At 38.4% G+C, this 22,384-nt stretch overlaps 1 protein-coding gene across 1 annotated transcript in view; it reads left to right on the forward strand.

Moving 5' to 3' along the window:
- SNX27 (sorting nexin 27) overlaps positions 1-22,384 on the forward strand; it is a 65,244-nt gene that overhangs the window by 37,804 nt on the left and 5,056 nt on the right. The window contains exons 3-10 of the mRNA XM_032303647.1: positions 1,165-1,357; positions 3,360-3,424; positions 4,718-4,822; positions 10,353-10,431; positions 12,445-12,608; positions 14,599-14,688; positions 21,646-21,795; positions 22,098-22,226. Coding sequence (XP_032159538.1) covers positions 1,165-1,357; positions 3,360-3,424; positions 4,718-4,822; positions 10,353-10,431; positions 12,445-12,608; positions 14,599-14,688; positions 21,646-21,795; positions 22,098-22,226 — 975 coding nt within the window. The remainder of the gene's footprint in view (positions 1-1,164; positions 1,358-3,359; positions 3,425-4,717; positions 4,823-10,352; positions 10,432-12,444; positions 12,609-14,598; positions 14,689-21,645; positions 21,796-22,097; positions 22,227-22,384) is intronic.

Here is a 22,384-nt window from a genome sequence, read left to right on the forward strand (position 1 = left end):
TGTTTTTAATTGGAGGAATCATGGGTAAAAAGTTATAGGAGAGGAATCTTGAATAAATTAAATTTTTTTTTTTTTTTGCATTTAATTCACTTCCTAAATCACAGAACCATGGGAAAGACACATCTTGAGCTTTGAAGGAAAGGCTTTGGCCTATACATTCTCAGTGATTAACTTGTGATTCCATGAGTAGATGATCTGTTTTGTGCATGTTTAAAATTTGTAATGATTTTTGCAAAACCAGTTAATGTGATTTGGAGCCAGTTTTTCCATCTCTGCCTCATTTGTTATGTTCTGAGAATACAGAGTAACTTGGATTATTAGTTGTTTTTGGATTGCATGTTCTATCACTTTCCTTTATGAGGGTACATAGTCAAGAATTTCACATATATCCATTTATTTTGTAATCAGATATTTACTGAGTGCCTGTGTTCCACACTCTGTTCTAGAAGCTTGGCATGTATCTATGAACAATAGACAAATGTCTCTAACCATTTCTTCATGAGGATTCTTAACTCTTCGTAATTACAAGGTGGTCCTTAGAATATGTTTATTCTTCAACTTTTTGTTAGCCCTGTTTTAATGATGGAAGGAAGAACAAAACTAAAGCTATCTGACTTTGGGAAAGTAGTTTTTGCAACAAAAACATTTTACTAACAAAATGCTACTATTACATAATTTTTGGAACTTCCTTGAAGTTTGGGCCACACACAAATAACAGTCACATTGCTTTCTAGTCAACCCTCACTTTATAAATCTCCAAATTTACTTGCTTGTTCATTTGCTAGATTTACCACATTGACTTTGAATGACTTAACTTTCTGAAAATAAAATCCACTCTTTAAAGCTGATAATTGCCTTTGAAGATATTTAAAACAATGTGTTGGAGGTAATTTTAATAGCAAAAATAAGGTCATGGGCTGCTTAAAAGGAGTAGCACTCTGTTGTACCTATCATTTCTGGCATGTTTATTAAAAGTAAGCCTTATTTTACAGTGACCATGAACATATTCTCTGTTAAGTATGTAGCAGAATATACCTCACCAGCATCTGTCTGAGCTTGACTTTAGATGATTCTGTGATTTAATTTGTAGTAAGTAGGCTTTTTTTTTGTTTTTTTGTTTTTTGTTTTGTTTTTTTTTTTTTTTTTGTTCTTTCCCCTCACCAGGTATACAATGTTTATATGGCAGGGAGGCAGCTGTGTTCTAAGCGGTACCGGGAGTTTGCCATCCTACACCAGAACCTGAAGAGAGAGTTTGCCAACTTTACATTTCCCCGACTTCCAGGGAAGTGGCCATTCTCTTTGTCAGAACAGCAACTAGATGCCCGACGTCGGGGGTTGGAAGAATATCTAGAAAAAGGTAAGCTGGCCTACTAAACTCTACTCTCTTAAGTAGACATGGAGTCTGGTGGGTATATGTTGCAACTCTTAAACTCCATAGCTAAGTTTCCCGAAACTCAGTAGTGAAAGTAAATCACATTTCTCTGACCATTGATGTTGAGTGATCTGAGCTTTGAAGCTCAGACTGAAATGTCCAGCATAAGGATTAATTGTCATTTCATTGACTTGGTGAGGACTTAACAACAGAAAAATACATAATTCGTTTTTGATGCATTAGGGACCTGTATTTATAGGGTTAACGTTATTTGCCAGCAAACACAGACTCATCAACATGCTGAGTTGACTTCAGAACTAAACAGGCCATACTTAAAACATTTTTATTAAAATGATTCTCAGTTCACTGGCAAATCATACTTGAAAACTCCTTTTCCTCTTACAGGTGCGAAGTTGTAGGTAATCTAAGGTCCTGTTGATCTAAGCAGGTTATAGGTTAAAGTATTGAAACCTACTTGTTATCTCAGGACTTCCAAGTAGTGTATCAGAAGTCTGAGATGTGGGTGCTGAAACATTTGCTTATCTGGAAAGATAAGGAGAAATGACCCAGATTTCCAGAATAAGATAGTTCATTCTGGTGGCTCAGAGAAGAGATCCTTATATTACGGAGTTACGTAATTTCCCAGTTGTGCAACAGGCCTTTTTGAAAATACTAATTTAATAGAATAATGGTCTTACGTGATATTTATTAATTCTATGTCCTTGTGTCCTTGTATAAGAACTAATTGGCCTAATTGAATTTTTTTAAACTTTTGTAGAGAGCCTTATCCCTGAAGAAAAAACTGTTTCCCCTGTAGAAGTTAGTGAGACTCCCTCATCTGTTTTTAGCTTTTTTCTAACATGGAATGGCCTCTAAACACAGCCCTCGGGAAATGAAAAAGGGTATAAATTTTTTTTAATAAAATGAAGTAAAATCATCCATATAACTTAACATCCTCATGAGAGTGTCAGGAAATTAACTTAGATTTAGACAACTACTTACCTGCTTTGCTTTCCTTCCTTCCTTTTTGTCTTTTCTTTTCCTTTTTTTTTTTTTTTTTTTTTTTTGGTTGTTTTGAAGCTAAAGTTGGTGAGATGAGAAGATGTGCTGAGCTTACTACTTAATTACCTACCCATTTTTTCCGAAGTAGTTTTAAGTTCTTACGGTTCTCTGACTGGCCTGGTTCCTGAGCAAAGTAGTCTTTTTTCCTTTTGTATTTGCTTTATTCCTAATTGACCTTATCCTTGCTCTATTGTCTTGTTCTTAGTTCACATGTGATTGCAAAGTTAAATTTACTGAACTTTCTCTGGTTTTGGGTGACTTCCTTTGGCCATGTTTAATATTTTTAGCAAGCTACATCATTTTTAAAAGATTTTATTTATTTATCTGACAGAGAGAGAAAGAGCACAAGTAGGCAGAGTGGCAGGCAGAGGGAGAGGGAGAAGCGGCCTCTCCGCTGAGCAGGGAGCCCAATGCGGGGCTTGATCCCATGACTCTGGGATCATGACCCGAGCCGAAGATAGCCACTTAACCATCTGAGCCCCCCAGGTGCCCCATCAGCAAGCTACATCTTTGAGCATTCTATTATTCCTCTGTTGTAGTTCATATTTATAAGAATATTTGTTGTGCCTTAACATGTCATACGTCAGGAATGGCATACCTCCTCTGCATTGCCTGCTACTCACGATTTATGCTTAAACCTTGGTATGTTCCTGACTTTAAAGTCTTGATTTTTAGGGACACCTGGGTGGCTCAGTGGGTTAAAGCCTCTGCCTTCGGCTCAGGTAATGATCCCAAGGTTCTGGGATCGAGCCCCACGTTGGGCTCTCTGCTCAGCAGGGAGCCTGCTTCCTCCCTTCTCTCTCTGCCTGCTTCTCTGCCTACTTGTGATCTCTCTCTGTCAAATAAATAAATTATATCTTTAAAAAAAATAAATAAAGTCTTGATTTTAGAATCTCATGCCAGATTCTATTTTTATTTTCTACAGTGTGCTCAATACGAGTCATTGGTGAGAGTGACATCATGCAGGAATTCCTATCAGAATCAGATGAGGTAGGTGAAGAATCCCTTCAGTGACTATTTACCCCTTGACTCCTTGTGGGGGAGAACAAAGATATTGGTTATAGATTGAACTGCCATAAATTCTCCAAATGAGTGTTTTTTCAGCTTCCCTTTCTTCTGTACCCTGCTTATCTTTCAAGATCTATCCTCCTAGCAAAATTCAGATAAAACAGTATAGTATTGTTAACTCTGGTCACCATGCAGTAGAACTCCAGAACAAGAGCTAAATCTTGGTCATCTTTCTATTCCCTGTGCCTTACCATAATGTCAGGCATATTGTAGGTGCTTAATAAGTATTAATGGAGTAGAAGAATGAATATGTAATGCTGCTATATTAAATAGTGTTTTATCAGCTAATTATTTTTTATGTATATGTCTTTTTTTTCCCAACTAGAAATAAGTTTCTTTCAGGCAAGGGCTTACAATGAAGTAATACTTAGGATAGTTTTAGATGATGAATATTTTTTAAGTGGTAAACGAAAATCCACTTGCTCTTAAATAGTTGTTTCTCTCTAATAAAACTTAGAAAGTCAGAAATCTGTTAGAGGAGGGGTACCTGGGTGGGTCAGTTGGCTAAGCATCAAACTCTTGATATCAGCTCAAGTCTTGACGTCAGCATTATGAGTTCAAGCCCGGAGTTGGGCCCCACACTGGGCATGGAGCCTACTTTAAAAAAAAAATCTGTTAGAAGAATATATTAATCATCAAAAGCAATAAGAAAGAAGGATCTTTTAAATTAAGGGATAAGAATTGTGTACTCTTCTCTAGAAGAAAATTGGGCATTATACTAACTCAGAATCCTGCATTTCATCCATTTTTCCTGTCAAAGGTGTTATGATTACTTCAGGGTTTGGAAAGGAACTTAAGATACGACTTGAACCAATCTAGCATGCTTAACCATTTAAATCCAGAGAATGTTTGTCAAAACTACTGGGTTTAGTTGTTCTCTTTTCTCATTTGTGAGTTCTGAATTTTGGAAGTAAGCCAAAAATCTCATCTGTGTTTGACCTAGACTGCTTCACACAAGTGTTCTGTTTTGAAATGTGAACATATTAGCTTTAACATGTTTCTTTCCTCCCTGTTCATCTTAAAGGTGAACTTCTGCTGCAGCCTGAAGTCAGCTTTCTGACTTGTAAAATGTATTGACTTTAAGGTTTCTTTTTACCCCTTTTCACTGGAACTTGTTTTCTATCACATGTTTAGGTTTGTTGTTTAGCTAACATGTTGCAAGGAGAGTGAGGATATGCTGGGTCATAAATTCTATCTCTTTGTCTTTTCCCCCAGAACTATAATGGTGTCTCCGACGTAGAGCTGAGAGTAGCACTACCAGATGGAACAACAGTTACAGTCAGGGTTAAAAAGAACAGTACTACAGACCAAGTATATCAGGTAAGTTAAACTTGAACATGTAGACTCAATATTGGATGGTATAAAGCTAAGGAAGATAGATTAAATGAGTTAATACCTATAAAGTGCTTGAACTACCTGGCATATAATGAGTTTATTAAATGTTAGGTACTCTTGTTAAGGTTATTATTAATGTGAAAATAGTTTGCCCCCCTTGAAGGAAGGGTACAGTTACCTACTGTCACAGTTACCTACCTACAGTTACCTACTGTAGGTAACTAGTTACCTACCTAGTAGCTGTGATTAGCCCACCCCTTCTTTTTAATTGTAAAAAACTTTAACATACATGAAAACAGAACAATACAGTGATCCCCCATTTTTCTATCACTTATATTTAATAATCATCAAGATTTTGCCACATTTGTATTATATATCCTTTTTTCCTTTTCCTTTGTTTAATTTTTTAAAAAAGATTTTATTTATTTGAAACAGAGAGAGAAAACACAGGCAGGGGGAGGAGGGGCAGAGGGAGAGGAAAGGCAAGAAGCAGACTCCCTACTGAGCAGGGAGCCTGATGCAGGGCTCAATCCCAGGACCCTGGGATCATGACCTGAGTCAAAGGCACGTGCTTAACCGACTGAGCCACCCAGGTGCCCCTTTGTTTAAATATTTTAAAGCAAATTCCATTTTATTGGACCTGTGTATATTTCAGTATAAATCTCTTAAAAAAAAAAAAAAAGGACATTCTTCTTATATAAACACAAAGCCATTATCAGGTCTAAAAAATTAACAGTATTTCCTTGGCATTAACTAATAACAAATCCATAGTCAAATTTTCCCAACCCTATCTATGGAGATGATTTTTTATAGTTGGTTTGTTAAAATTTGAATCTAGGGTTGCCTGGATGTCTCAGTGGGTTAAGCCTCTGCCTTCGGCTCAGGTCATGATCTCAGGGTCATGGGATCGAGCCCCACATTGGGCTCTCTGCTTAGCAGGGAGCCTGCTTCCCCCTCTCTCTCTGCCTACTTGTGATATCTCTCTGTGACAAATAAATAAAATCTTTAAAAAAAGAATCTGAATCTAAACAAGGTTTGGTTTTTATGTTTGTTTTAATATAAAGCAATCTCCCTTCCCTTCTCCAACTTTTAATTTCCATGTTACTGATTTATTGCAGAAATTGGGTCTGTGGTGTACAATGTCCCACATTCTGAGTTTATCTTTTTGTTTGTTTTTTATCTGTGTCATTTAATATGTCTATCTTCTCCTTACATTTTATATAAATTGAAGTTTGCTCTAGAGGTTCGATTAGGTTCAGGTTCAGCTCTGTTCTATAAGAATACTTCACAATTGGTGATACATAGATATCTATCTATAGATATAGATAGATATAGATAGATATCTATGTATCACCAATTGTGAAGTATTCTTATAAAACAAATATATATATATATATAAATATATATCTCCTATTGCTTTTCAACAGAAGTTACACAATATCTTGTTATCCCACTTTTTGTGATACTAAGATTAATTAGTAGGTTGAGGTGGTGATGACCTGGGCCCTCTACTGTAAAATTTCCCAGTGATATGTAATTAGATGAATGTACCATCAGTGATTGCTGCCTTAACCACTGATTTCATTAAGGGTTACAAAGTACTAGTTTTCTAATTCTGTCATTTCTTCATATTTGTTAAGTAGGCTTCTTCTGTAAAGAACTTGTCCTTAACTAGGGCTATGTAGTTACCCTAAAATACAGTTTATAGAAAAGGGAGGATAAATATTGAATTTTTTTATTGCCAAGTTTCAGAGTAAAGAATTGGTGTCCTATTTGATTCCAGTGAGGGCCAGTGAAATAATTATTTTGTTTTATTTTATTTTTAAATGTAATTTAATTTTATTATCATGGGGTTTTAGGTTATTTAATATAATTTAACATATATTATCTTTGATGCTCAGATTGTTCCAGTTTTGGCCAGTGAAAGCTCCTTCATGTCTGCTTCTGTATTCTTTTGATGCAACTTACTTGTTTATAATAACATTCTTGCTTTTTGATACAAGATGTTCTGGTCTCATCTTTGTATATTTCTCATCCTAGATTTAGAATCAGCCACTTTCCTCAGGAGTCCTGGTTTCATAATCAGTGAAATAATATATATATACACACACACACACACACATTAATTTAATTTAAATTCAATTAATTAACATATAGTGTATTATTAGTTTTAGAGGTAGTGTTCAGTGATTCGTCAGTTTATATAACACCCAGTGCTCATTACATTATGTGCTGTCCTTAATGGCCATCACCTAGTTACCCCATTTGCCAACCCACCTCCCTTCCAACAATCCTCAGTTTGTTTCCTTAGTTAAGAGTCTCTTACAGTTTGTCTCTGTCTCTGATTTCATCTTATTTTATTTTTCCCTCCCTTCATCTATGATCCCCTGTTTTATCCGCATATAAGTGAAATCATATGATAATTATCTTTCTTTGACTGACTTATTTTGCTTAGCATAATAATTCCATCCACGTCATTGCAAATAGTAAGATTTCATTCTGTTTGGTGGCTGAGTAATATTCCATTATGTATATACATATACACATATATATACATATACGTATATGTATATATGTATGTGTATGTATATATATACATATACACCACATCTTTTTTATCCATTTATCTGTCAGTGGACATCGGTCTCTTTCCATAGTTTGGCTATTGTGAACATTGATGCTATAAACATTGGGGTGCAGGTACCCCTTCAGATCACTACATTTATATCTCTGGGATAAATACTTAGGAGTATTAGGAGTGCAGTTGCTGGGTCATAGGGTAGCTCTACTTTTAACTTTTTTGAGGAACCTCCGTACTGTTTTCCAGAGTGGCTGCATCAGTTTGCATTCCCACCAACAGTGTCAGGGGGTTCCCCTTTCTCTGCATCCTTGCCAACATTTGTTGTTTCCTGACTTGTTAATTTTTGCCATTCTGACTGGTGTGAGGTATCTCACTGTGCTTTTGATGCCAAGCATTGTTGAGCATTTTTTTCATGTGTCTGTTGGCCCTTTGTATGTATTCTTCGAAGACATGTCTGTTCATATCTTCTGCCCATTTCTTGACTGGATTATTTGGTTTTTGGGTGTTGAATTTGATAAGTTCTTTTTTGTTGTTGTTTAAAGATTTTATTTATTTATTTGACACAGAGAGAGATCACAAGTAGGCAGGGAGGCAGGCGGGGGGGCGGGGAAGCAGGCCCCCCACTGAGCAGAGAGCCTGATGTGGGACTTCATCCCAGGATCTGAGTCAAAGGCAGAGGCTTAACCCACTGAGCCAGCCAGGCACCCGAGTTTGATAAGTTCTTTATAGATTTTGGATACTAGCCCTTTATCTGGTAATATATTTGTGAATGTCTTCTCCCATTCTGTCAGTTGTCTTTTTGGGTTTGTCAGCTGTTTCCTTTGCTGTGCAAAGGAAAGTCCCAGTAGTTTATCTTGATGAAGTCCCAGTAGTTCATTTTGGCTTTTGTTTCCCTTACCTTTGGAGATATCTGTAGCAAGAAGTTGCTGCAGCGAAGTTCAAAGAGGTTGCTGTCTGTGTTCTTTCTGCTCTAGGATTTTGATGGATTCTTGTCTCACATTTAGGTCTTTCATACATTTTGAGTTTATCTTTGTGTATGGTGTAGAGAATGGTTCAGTTTTATTCTTTTGCATGTGGCTATCCAATTTCCCAAAACCCCAACGCCATTTGTTGAGGAGACTTGTCTTTTTTCGATTGGATATTCTTTCCTGCTTTTTGAAGATTAGTTGACCATAGAGTTGAGGGTCCATTTCTGGGTTCTCTATTCTGAGAAGTTATATTTAAAGGTTATGATCTGGGTGCTAGATATAATCCTTACTTTTATCCTTTTTTTTTTTTTAAGATTTTATTTATTTGACAGAGATCACAAGTAGGCAGAGAGGCAGGCAGAGAGAGAGGGGGAAGCAGGCTCCCCGCTGAGCAGAGAGCCTGATGTGGGGCTTTTGTTTATCTTTAACCCACTGAGCCACCCAGGTACCCCCCTTTTTGTTTATCTTTAATCCTGATTTGATCAAGACTTTCAGGGAGACAAGGTTTCTGGATATTAATGTTTATTTTTCCTTTGTAGCAAAGAAATAAATCTCTTTCTCATACATTTACTCATGTACTATATACCATGACAAAGGATATATATTTCTGAGATTATAGCATGATGCAGTGATTGCAAGGAAAATGTTATTTTTACAAGTTGCTGGTTTTGTTTTGTATTCTTTGTTTTGTTTTCTAGTATTTCTCTAGCAAAGCCAATTACTTGCCCTTTTTTTTTTGCACTTTTCTTCTTTTTTTGGCACAAGTCTCTTCCTGAGACTTGTAGCTGTGAGCCATTTTCTAAATTTTGAAAGCATTTCAGTTTCTGTTCAGTGCAGTATAGAATGGTGACTTAGAACATTTATAATCTCCAGTTTCTGTCTCACATCAGGGATGAGCTTAGGTTTGATAATGTGAGTAGGATATGGGAAGAAGGATATAATTTGATATGGGAAGAAGGATATTTGGCTTACTGAGACACTAATATTTAACAGTTTTATCTTGTTAATATTTATATTGAGATTGATCTTGTGGTACTATTTTGTGTTTTTTGAGTTTTGATGTCTTCTGTTTGTAATTTCAGTTTTCATTTCTTTGCACATGGAGTTTTTCAATTGTTTTTTGTCCTATGAGCTCCTAGAAAGAAGGATTGATACTTGTTTTTTAAAGATTTTATTTATTTGCTAGAGAGAGAGCACAAGCAGGGAGAGCAGCAGGCAGAGGGAGAAGCAGGCTATTCACTGAGCAAGGAGCCTGATGTCGGATTCAATCCCAGGAGCCTGGGATCATGACCGGAGCCAAAGGCAGGCGCCTAACTGACTGAGCCACCCAGGCATCCCCTAATACTTATTTAATATGCCTCTGTTCCAACATTCTATTGTTTTCATGTGGATATTCATGGTGATAATGCTTAGAAAATGGAGGTCCCCAGGTGGAGGCATGGATCCTCCAAAAAATAAATAAGAATAATTTTGAAGCATGAACAAAATTGTCAAACTATTTTAAGCCCAAGAACCAAAGATACAGATTTTGTAGGTTAAATGTGTGAGAGTGGATATTTAAGAATTTATTTTCTTCTTAAGACCTGTTCTTATCAAGCACATGACTTACAAGTGGTGTTAAAAAAGACCTTCGTGGGATGAAGTCATATTTCAGAGAGAAAAGATATTTAAGGAGAGATTATTATTAGCTTGAAGTGGAAGGGGAAGACTCATATTTAGAGATCATAGCTCTTTGGGTCAGATACAGGTTTTTTTCGCCTTTCATTTCATACATATGTGTGTATGAGTGCATGTAGACATACATACAAAGAAGAATAGCTATAGACTATGTATTTAGTTTATTTGAAACCAAGATGGCAAAACTCCTCCCTTCTCCCCCATTGCACATGGGGGACATGCCTGTCTTTTCCCATAGTATTGTCTGATTTAGATACCCTAAAATGAGTCTATCCTGTTTACACTATAGGCTATTGCAGCAAAGGTTGGCATGGACAGTACGACAGTGAATTACTTTGCCTTATTTGAAGTGATCAATCATTCCTTTGGTAAGTGCCAGTTGGTTTGTTTAAATTTTGTTTGAGGGTATTTTATTCTAATTCTATCAAACTAAAGCTCCCAGAAGCTGTCAGACTGAAACTGTTTGCCTAGAGAATAAGAGCTTGCAGAAGGGGAGATCCTACTCATGAGGACTGTCTTGCAGAAGCAGACTAGGCAGATCCTATTGAGTCCAAGTCAAAAGGGTGTCTGATCACTGATCCTTTTTCCTCTTTTGTAAATACAGCTTACTTATACCTAGCACTGATACTTCATGGCATTTTTTAAAATCAGAGTTTCAAAATTAATATATTCCAGTGAAGTAGCCAAAAAGAGGGATAGTCGATTTAGCCACAACTTGTTTTAGTGTACTTCTCTGCTTTTTGTAGGTAATTAAGAATAGCTTTTTATTTTCAGGAGTTAGAAAGAGATACATTGCTTAAAAACCTTTGCTTTAATACATGTATTTAATTTTCCGTGTAAATAGATATTCTTTTTCTAGGAAGTTTTATTGCATGTTGACAGGAAGTTTCTCATATGTTATTTTATAAAAGCTAGGGATGGTGGTCACATTGGTTGCATTGAGATCACAAAGGGGAGGAAGTCTGAGTGTCCCCCTCCCCAAAGAATGAATTTATTTATTTATTTATTTACTTACTTACTTACTTATGAGAGAGAGCATGAGAGGGAAGAAGGTCAGAGGGAGAAGCAGACTCCCTGTGGAGCCAGGAGCAGCCCAATTCAGGATTCGATCCTGGGACTCCAGGATCATGACCTGAGCCACAGGCAGTCGGTTAACCAACTGAGCCACCCCGGTGCCGAGTGCTTGCTGTTGATGACATAGATTTCCTACAGTTTATGGGTCTTTCTACATCATATATATATGGGGCTAAGGCCAGAAATGACAGGTAATATTGACTGATCCCACCTTCCTCCTCCAAAAAGGGGGAGAGTTTGGTAGCTTTGGGTCGCCTTGCCATCCCTGGTCGAGGTATAACAAGGTCGATTCCCCTCAAAGCAGCTATCTCCTTATTATTCTTCATCTTCCCAACTCCCTGTGGTCTAACTAGGCAGATATAAATGTTGCAGAGGATTGCTAGGGAACCAGGGCACTTGGATTCTAATCTTACTATTTTTTTCTAAACTTTAGTTAACAAATAAAATGGGAAATACAAGATCTGTCTTTTTGCAGTGTTAGAAAGTCAGGTAAACATCAAGAGAAGAAAAGTCTGAACCTTTCCAAAGAAAAGTAACATAGAAATTAAACACGATAGTGTTTTATCCTGCTGTGCCTTGTTAGGAAGAGGAAGAAACATTACTGGGAAGACGCTTTTCACTTTGATGGATGTCTTAGAGTAATAGGGAGAGGCTTTCAGCTCTTAACAATAGAAGCAGTTCATTGAGAATTGCCACATGGGAAACTCTGTACCATAGCTGGGTGGGTAAGGCTTGCTTTAAAGATGTCCGTGGACATTGTGGTAACTTGCCAGATAATGGATAAGATAGTTTGAGTTTGGAATAAATGCTGTCTGCACAGTCAACATGTTAACTCAAGGGCATGCCATGCAAGTGATAGATTTCTGTCAATTTGAGACTCGATTGGCCATAGTCATAGTTAGAAGGGATAGATTTGGCTAGAGAAATGGTTATTTTGTGGTCCCATAGCAGAGCTCGTTGATGGTTGTAAACCAGTATTCTGATTAAGGATAGCCTGCCACTCTTTTTCTTTAAGATTTTATTTATTTATTTGACAGACAGAGATCACAAGCAGGCAGAGAGGCAGGCAGAGAGAGAGAGGGGAGGAAGCAGGCTCCCCGCTGAGCAGAGAACCCAATGCGGGGCTTGATCCCAGGACCCTGGGATCATAACCCGAGCCAAAGGCAGACCCTTAACAACTGAGCCACCCAGGTGCCCCTAGCCTGCCACCACTCTTGATCTTACACAGTTGTCCTGAGGAAATTCCTTATGTATCTTTTCACTTCAGCTTTCTTTCTTTCCCTTTTTTTTTTTTACTTTCTTTTCAGTACGTAAGCTGGCACCTAATGAATTTCCTCATAAACTCTACGTCCAGAATTACACATCAGCTGTGCCAGGCACCTGCCTAACCATTCGAAAGTGGCTTTTTACCACAGAAGAAGAAATCCTCTTAAATGACAATGACCTTGCTGTTACCTACTTTTTTCATCAGGTAGGTGAATTGATCTTCCCGGAAAGGCCTGATTTCTTTTTCTGCTTATATGTAGTATGTAATTTGCCAATCCAGTGTGAATTCTTGATAAACTGCTTTGCCTCCTGGATCTTAGTTAAGTTATATTTTTAAAATGTTCTATCATGGAGCAACTGGTTGACTCAGTCAGTAGAAGATGCTAACTCTTGATATTCCGGTTGTGAGTTCGAGCCCCATGTTGGATGTAGAGATTACTTAAAAAAATCTTTTAAAAAAGTTAAAAAATAAATGTTCTATCCCATTTACAGAAGATAATTAAGTTAAAGAAGTAAAGATGTCCTGGAATTAAGATAAATTTATTATTATTTTTTTAAAAACAAGAAATGAGCATATATGGCTATGTACCTATTACAAAACTTTTCATCAAAATTACACATATAGAGTTTAAAGCTCAAATAGTTCTACAAAGGTTATTATGAAAAATATCAGTTACTCCACTTACGTTTATCTCTGCTTCTTTTAGACAACCATTTTCACCCCTCCTTTACCTTTTTTTGTTGTTTTATTTTATATTTACTCCTATATCTCTTTTATGACTTAGTTACATTCCTGTACTTGAATTTTTCAGATTCAAGCAGTATCTCTTAATTTCCCACTATAGAAGATGAGACTCTAGCTCCCTTTCCTCCTGCATTCCCACTGCGTACTCCTGCATATGCATATCAAGCATACTTTGCTAGGTGACAGAGCTAGAAATTAAACTAGTTTCTTGACTTCAACTCTGAACTCATTGTGTTATGTAAATATTTTCCCTTAAATGGCTATGGGGAATGATTTTTACCTTAAAGAAATAAGCAGTCTTCTAGTGAAGGTTCAAGTGGCCCCAGGCTGGTGCCTACAAAAGTTGTCCTTATAGCAAATCACTGAGGTTGGATTCTAATGCCCTGGACAAGTGATTGTTTGTTCTTTTCCCTCCTTTTTTTCCTCTCCCAAAGATGAATATTCCCTTCTCTTAGATTTTTAAAGTTTTTCTTGGGGTAGAATGAGGTTGGGAAGGGGATACATGTTTCAGATAGCTGAACCAGGAGTAGTTGAGAGTAAGCACTTATATTTAAGTACCTTCATGCATGTATCAAGTCCTGTTGGGGATTTTTCTCCATGTATGGTCTCAGATTTATCACTTCCTGTCTTCCAGTTGCTACCACCCTAGTTTACAGTCTTGTTTCAATTCATGCCTAAAGCACCATAACTTCATCAGTCTCCCTTATTTCATCCTCTTTGTAGCTTGGTTCATTTGGCACTCATGTATAAATCAGTCTGTCTTTTCAAAATAACACAATTTTTTATTCCTTATTTTCGCTCCAGTAGTCCTTAGAGCTGTACTTAACTCTAAATTTCTGTGCCTGTTTTCTGGGGTCCTTCATAATCTGTTAACTTACCCATCCAGCATTATATTTTGTTGTCCCCTGACATGTACCCTTTATTTAAATCAGGCAGATCTGTCTCCTGAATATATTTAAGCTCAGAGGCATTCCTGTTTCCTGACTTCTGTTTGTAGTTTTTTCTGTTCATCCTAACATTCGGGGTCCAACCAAGGCTTCCCTGATAATTGTAATTAGCAAAAAACTCTGCTGTTCTTACTGTGTATCACTTACTCTCTATACCATACATCTTTGCTACTTCATTGTTAACTTTAACAATTATATACTATCTTTCAGCATTCTCTAATTGCTTCAATCTGTATAAATGAACTGCAATTTAAATCTCTTAACAGGAGAAACAAGATCCTCATGTGCCTAGAACAATTCTAAGCACATACTGGGGCACTCTTTAAATGCTACTTTAGTCCAATAAATATATCCTTGTGGCAGAGTTCACTGGTGATGATGATGATGGTTCAAGTGGATAAGAGTTGTTCTGAAAACAAATCTGTATCTCTCTACTTTTGTCAAGAATGTGCTTGATAATGACTTTGATGTTCCTTTCTTCCCTTCCCTTGTTTTGTTGACAGGCTGTTGATGATGTGAAAAAAGGTTACATCAAAGCAGAGGAAAAGTCCTACCAATTACAGAAGCTGTATGAACAAAGGAAAATGGTCATGGTAGGTTTATGTTCCCATAATCTCTTTATATAAAATGCTCATTCTTATCTCTTAAACCTGTTATTCCAGTCATTTTTGAAAGATGTTGCAACTGGTCAGTGGCTTAATTAATTAAAAAAAGAAAAAAAGGAGGGGGATATAGACCTTCATGTAACTATGAGGGTCCTCCGTCATATTTGTTCCTCCATTTAGCATATAAGAGGGTATTTTGCTATGTGTGGGTATTTAACATTATTATTGACAACAACCAAACAGTATTTTTTTAATATTTTATTTATTTATTTGACAGAGATCACAAGTAGGCAGAGAGGCAGGCAGAGAGAGAGGAGGAAGCAGGCTCCCCATAGAGCAGAATACCCAATGCAGGGCTCGATCCCAGGACCCTGGGATCATGACCTGAACCAAAGGCAGAGGCTTTAACCCACTGAGTCACCCAGGTGCCCCAACAGTATTCTTTTTTGATAAAAACTTCTGAAGCAAAAGATGTGCAAAACATTTAATATGTAAATATCAGTTCTAAAGAGTTGATATTTAGATTTTTAACACTAGAAATGTTTTAATTTTGGCTCAGGCTGTGATCTCAGGGTCGTGAGATCAAGCCCTGCATAGGGCTCTGCACTCAGCAGGGCAGCTGCTTGAGATCGTTTTTCTCCTTCTCCCTCTGACCCTCCTCAACGCGCCTGCATGCTCATGTGCGTGGGCTCCCTCTCTCAGATAAATGTTTTTTTGGGTGGTTGTTGTTTTTAAAGATTTTATTTATTTGACAGAGAGATAGACAGCATAACTAGGCAGAGTGGCAGGCAGAGGGAGAAGGAGAAGCAGGCTCTCTCCACTGAGCAGGGAGCCCCACACGAGGCTCAATCCTAGGACCCTGGAATCATGACCTGAGCCAGAGGCAGCTGCTTAACCAACTGAGCTGCCCAGGCACCCCTCAAATAAATGTTTTTATTTATTTATTTTTTTTTTATTTTATTTATTTTTTTTTTTTAAAGATTTTATTTATTTATTTGACAGAGAGAGAGAGATCACAAGTAGGCAGAGAGGCAGGCAGAGAGAGAGAAGAGGAAGCAGGCTCCCTGCTGAGCAGAGAGCCCGATGCGGGGCTCGATCCCAGGGTCCTGGGATCATGACCTGAGCTGAAGGCAGAGGCTTAACCCACTGAGCCACCCAGGTGCCCCTCAAATAAATGTTTTTAAAATGATTTTATTTATGATTTAGCAATTGGAAAATCATTTGTTTTTGTAATTTCCTTCTCTGCAGTGGCTTAAAACATGTATGCTCAGTGGTGCCTTTTGTTAGTGTGATATCTTGGGGCTGTGCTGTTTGATTCAATAGCTGCTAGCCTCATGTAGCTATTTAAATTTAATTTTAAACTCATTTAAATTAAATAAAATGTAAAATTCGATTCCTCAGGTACACTGCTCTCATTGCAAGTGTTGAGTGGCCACATACGGATCGTACCTACCATGTTGGACAGCTCAGATACAAAACATTTTGATCATCACAGAAAGTTCTGTTAGAGAGGAGCTAGCTACAGTATTCCTTACATGTTTTATTTTTATTTACTTACTTATTTTAAAGATCTTATTTATTTATTTATTTGGCAGAGAGACAGTGAGAACAGGAACACAAGCTGGGGAGTGGGAGAGGGAAAGCAGGCTTCCCGCAGAGCAGGGAGCCTGATGTGGGGTTCAGTCCCAAGAACCTGGGATCATGACCTGAGTCAAAGCCAGATGCTTAATAACTGAGCCACCCAGGCACCCCTCCTTAAATGTTTTAAAATGAGCTTTCAGTTTGCACCTGCAATAAATACAGGGTTGGAAATTGTCAAAAGTAAAATTTGTAAAGAACGCTTATATAAAATTTCACTTCTAGAATTTTAAAATTTCTTTTTTGCAAATTCAGATATTGTTGAAAGTTTTCCCATTACAGTTTTTCATGATTTCACTCAAGACAGTTATCTTTAGTGATCTTTCACTCAAGACAGTTACTTTGGTGATGATGCTGATAGGTCACTGAATTTCTTTTGTACTCTCTGTGTGTGCACTTTTTTCCTGAGGAAATATTCTCTTTCTAAACTAACAGGTTGGAATAAGTATACAAATAAGTCAGCCATTGAACTCAGCCCATAATCTTATATCTAGCTGGGATAGTTATTTTATTGCTTATCTGACAAAAAATAATAAATCTGTTTGCCTTAGAAAACTGCCAGAGATCAGGGAACCATTTATCAGTGCTCTACATACCAACAGGCTAAAATAGACAATACAAAAATCTTTTAGACAGAACTAATTCTTGGCAGAATTTTGGTAAAGGGTATTTTACTATGTGAGAAACAGGATATTCGATTTTGGGGCACCTGGGTGGCTCAGTTGTTTGAGTATCTGATTTCTGCTTAGGCCTCGGTCTTGGGGTCCTGGGGTTGAGCCAGCCCTCCCCGCCCACCCCACCGCCAGGTTCAGGCTCTGTGCTCAGTGGGGAGTCTGTTTCTCCCTCTCCCTCTGACGCTCCCCCTGCTCTGTCTCTCAAATAAATAAGTAAAACCTTAAAAAAAAAAAAAACAAAGAACTCGATTTCTACCTGTTCTTTAGGATCATGGCATTGTCTTTATATTAATTTATGATTCTGACCAACACATCTGCATCTTTTTGGTGAAAAGGAGCAAGTACTAAAGGACCATCATCCTCTGAAGTACTTCTTTGCCTTTTCCAAAGGCAACAAATCAAAGTAATTTCATAAGGGCTTCTGATAATTCCAGTATGGAATACATATTGTTTCTTTGCACATGTAGTACTCGAGACACAATGTCTTCCATTTATGCATTCAACAACAAATATTTGTTGATTATAATTTGTGTGGCAGGCACAGTAGAAGGTGCTAAAAATATATGAAGAGATTTGGATTGTCCTATGGCAAAATATAAAAGATCTGAATCTAACAAGCTTGGTAATGTATTACAAAATTACTTTTAGACTCAGATTTTTATCTTGTGATCACTCAGTTAAGAACTGGAAAATAGGGGGGATTGGGTGGCTCAGTTGATTAAGCATCTTGAGTTCAGCTCAGGTCATGATCTCAGGGTCATGAGATTGAGCCCTTTGTGGGTTAGGACTCTCACTCCCTCTGGGTCTGCCCCTCCCTCCCAGCTTTCCTGTGTGTGTGCTTTCTCTCTCTCTCCCTCCCCTTCTCAAATAAAGAAATGAATCTTAAACAGCAACAACAAACCTTGAATACAGTTGATCCCCTTGGATCATTGGAATTGAGTATAACATACGTTTAAACATTTATGGAATTCTGTTGTCTTAAAAACCTAGTGCCACAAGCAAGTACTAGCCCTATAATATTGCAACTAGATTTTAAATAAAGTCCCACCAAAGTTTGAAAAGTGTGAATTTTATTCAAGTATAATTTCATGTATTCAAGTATTAGTGTTCAAAGAAATTAGCCTACCCAGTGGTCATGTTCAGTACATTGAATCTTCCAACTGGGATGGGCCCTTCTGAGCCTATGTGTCTTGATAATAACTTAATATGGTTGATTGTCCCAAGATTAGGCCACATCACTACTGTTAGTTGCCAAATCACTGTGAGATCTTCAACAAACTTCAAGGTTTTAGTTTCTTTTCTATAAAATGGGAATATTTGGATTGCCAGCTATTAAGTACACTCTTGACTCCAAAATTCTTAATTAAACATTCTGTAAGTTCGCTTATTTTCCAAATACAGAGGACAGCTCATATCTTTATACTTTGTGCAAATCTAAGAGTGTAGAGATTTAAAGTTGAGAAATACTACCTGACCTGAGAATCTCTGAAAACCTTGTATTTCCCACATGACACTTAACCTCTGTCATCACACCAAGCCACAGGTACCCTTCGTTTCCATTCAGGCTATTTTCAGAACTTAATGCCATTAGAAAGGCCCCTAAAGGTCCTGTGCTTTCAAGGACTACATTCTTAAATTTGGAGGGATAAATGAGCATTTTTATTTGAAGGTGAGAGAGAGGGGCACATAGAATGTCCTGGTACTGTCCTAGGCACAATATGTACATTCTCATTTCCTCCTTATAACCATGGAGGTGTATGGAGAAGTGGAGTCTGATTCTTACTAATATCACTTAGCTTGTCAGAAGTGGAACTAGAATTTGAACGTATTTCAGCCTGGCTTCAAAGTGTATGTTTTTCCCTATAGCAGAGCAAAGAAGCTGGCAGCAGTGTCTTTTATTTCCAGATGGCAGAGGTGAAGCCCCCAGGCAAAGTGACTTACACAAAGTCACAGAAAGAGAGTTTAGGGGATGCACAGCTCCAGGCTTCATCTGATGTCTTTTCCTAATTCCTCCGTTTGTCTACATGTTTTTCTTTTTAATAAAATAAAGCTCCCTATTAGGAATATGGCAGAAATATTTTTAAAACAGTAGTGGTGTCTCTCAAAGCGAGGTCTCAGCAGCTGTGTTACATGTAAGGCTCTTTCAGTAAAGGACATGAACAGAACCAGTCCCAATGCTGCGTGACACCTTCCAGCATTTACAGAGGTTCTAAGCACCTTTGAGCAGAATGTGCTGCTTACTGAGCTTACAGACTCCCCGATGACTGTGTTAGGAGGATGCCATGAATTGAGCACTTGCAGGCCTGCTTGCAGGGCACTCTTCTTTTTCCCTTTAATACTTTAGGAAATTTCAGATATGTAAAGAAGTTGGAAGAATCGTACATTTAGCCTCCATGTACTCGTTACCCAGTTCCAGCAACCTTCCACTTTCCTGCCGTTCATGTTTCATCTGTCTCACACATATGCTTTCTTCCCCTGGAGTTGGTTTTTTTTTTTTTTTAAGATTTTATTTATTTATTTAACACACAGAGAAATCACAAGTAGACAGAGAGGCAGGCAGAGAGAGAGGGGGAAGCAAGCCCTCCGCTGAGCAGAGAGCCCTATGAGGGACTCTCCCAGGACCCTGAGATCATGACCTGAGCCGAAGGCAGAGGCTTAACCCACTGAACCACCCAGGCGCCCTCCCCTGGAGTTTTTAAGAGTACTATATACAAATAATTAATAAATAAATACATAAAAAATAAAATTTAAAAAAAGAAAAAAAGAGTAATATATACATCATTTCACAGGGCATTCCTGAGAGGGAAAATAGTTGAGCCCTCTGGCTAAGGATAATGGAGCCTTTAAAATTATTTTTTAAGCTGTCATTTATTGAATACCTAATTATGTACTGAGTACTATGCTAAATACTTTAATGGTCACAAATAACTGTGTGATGTAGGTGCTATTACTATATTCCTTTTCACAGGAGAGGAAACTAAGGCTCCTGGGATTTAGTAATTTGCTGGAGTGCAAGTACCTTGCCAAAGGTGACATAGTTAGGAAGTGATGGAGCCAGGATTCAAGCACAGGGTAGTCTGGGCCCAGGCTCTTGACTTCTCTTTGTACTGCTTCCTGTCCCAACCTTTCTGCTTAAAATCTCAGAAGAGTTTTATTCCATGGCACTGCCCGTCTTACATACCAGAGTTTAGTGGCCAGAGATATCTTTTTGCTCATAGTGCTAATGGCAGGGCCAGGCAGTATCTACTTTTATCCCTAGTACAGGAAGGATGATGAAATAGGGGGATGGAGTAAGGTGACAAAAGGAAGGAGAAATGAGAAAAGAAAAATGCAAATCAGATATTGTGGCACTGCCTGTCGCTGTGTTCTTGCTGTCATTTTATAATTTTCCCTCTTTGAAGTTGCCATTATTTTACCTAAACGGAAATAAATACAAAGTATGGAAGGGAGCATGTAGTTTGATTTTATTTCTGTGGGCCTTAAAGTCTTCCCAGACAGTCTCTGGGGCAGTAGCGATGGTCTTGGGTGCTGTTCATTGGTACCAGAACTACAGGTTGCTCAGGACCCTTTTTGTGCCTAGGCCCCTTTGTCTCTTCTCTCTTAGGCAGAAGGCTACTAGCTGATCTAGTGCAGATCAGCTAGTGTGCTGTGCTTTTGTCTTCTTCCAGCATTCCCTGCATGTCCCCAGTGTGCTCCTTTCTGTGTGTGGGGACTCAAGGCTCTTTGCTTATTTTCTAGTCAGTCCCTGAGAGGAAACTGGGTCAGAGTCCATGCATCTTTTTTTTTTTTTTAAATCATCTTTTCCCTATTTCTCTTCTATTCTCCTTCCCACTCATCTTTTACTCTCCCCTCCAAACTCAAAATAATGAGTTCAGTGAAAGAGAAGCCAGTCTTTTTTGTAGAGGGGAAAGGACAAAGAGCTGAGTTGGGAGTCCTTTCTGAGTCAGTCTTGTAGCACTGTACCTTGAAGGGTTGTATATGCCACTCATTTGGCCCACGTGCTTTTTAAGGAGGCATAGGTACTGGAGACCAGGGGATGGTGGCACTGATTTGGGGACTAGTTGGCAACAGAGAAAGGACCGGTGGCCAAGAAATTAAACCTGGCTTCTAGTCTGGACTGTGCCACCTGTGATCTTAAGGAAGTCTCCTGTGGGAGACTCTGGGTCTAGCTTTAACAGTCTCTCTCAGCTTCAACATGTTATGAGTATGAGATTTGGGGTAGCTTACTCCTCCTCATGGAGGTCCTTATAACTTTTGATTTGGAAGGAGATATTAGCTCCCTTTCCTTAATCATGCAGATGGGTTTGATTCCCGTCCCGGAGGCAAGTGAAAGGAGAGGCAGACTTAATGGCATTGTGAGTTCTGGCTCCATTTGTGTACCAGTAAGGTAGAGAAAGGAGGTGGGATTGGCAGTGCGGAGGTGGAACAAAGAATCAGGAGCTGGAAGTGGAACAAAGAATTAGTTCGGGAGTCTGGCTCTTCTTAGTGCTGGTTATGAGACCAAAGCATGGGCTTCAGGTTGCTGGGTGAGAGGATTCTCCTTGTTCTTTCTCTGGTGTCATACCAGCAGTTCTTCGTGGTGGGTCAGTACCATAGTAACACTGTTTTTGCCTTCCTTTTTTTTTTTTTTTAGTACCTCAACATGCTAAGGACTTGTGAGGGCTACAATGAAATCATCTTCCCCCACTGTGCCTGTGACTCCAGGAGGAAGGGACATGTCATCACAGCCATCAGCATCACGCACTTTAAACTGCATGCCTGCACTGAAGAAGGACAGCTGGAGGTGACAGTTCAGCATGGGGCTGCAGCTAGGAGCACTAGAATTGACACTGTTGCTCACTTACTTGTTGGGGTTTAGTTCCTGTAGGGAGGGGAGGTGAAATCAAAGCTATTTTGATGGGGTAGGTAAATCAGCACTGGATCCACACTAATCCTTACCTTCCTGGCTACTAACTCTGATGCTTCTGTCAAAGTCTTAAATGATCCAGACATCTCACTCCTTTCACTTCTGCTGTGTGGTTCAGAACTATCCTAGCTATACTCTCCAGCATTCTTGGACTTACACTCTTATTCTCGGTTGTTTAGAACCAGGTAATCGCGTTTGAATGGGATGAGATGCAGCGATGGGATACAGATGAAGAAGGAATGGCCTTCTGCTTTGAATATGCCCGAGGAGAGAAGAAGCCTCGATGGGTTAAAATCTTCACACCATACGTGAGTAGTAGACAGGGAAACAGTCTTGGGGAAAGTAGATTGGGTTTGAAGTTCTCAAGCTGAATGCATAAATGGGGAGAGCTGTAGAGGTAGCAGTTGTCTTTTGAATCCTAGAGCCCCAGGTGTCTTCCTGTCTTTCCTGGAGGACTTCACTAGGA

The sequence above is a fragment of the Mustela erminea genome, chromosome 10 (genome assembly GCF_009829155.1).
Source record: "Mustela erminea isolate mMusErm1 chromosome 10, mMusErm1.Pri, whole genome shotgun sequence".
Lineage (NCBI taxonomy): Eukaryota > Metazoa > Chordata > Mammalia > Carnivora > Mustelidae > Mustela > Mustela erminea.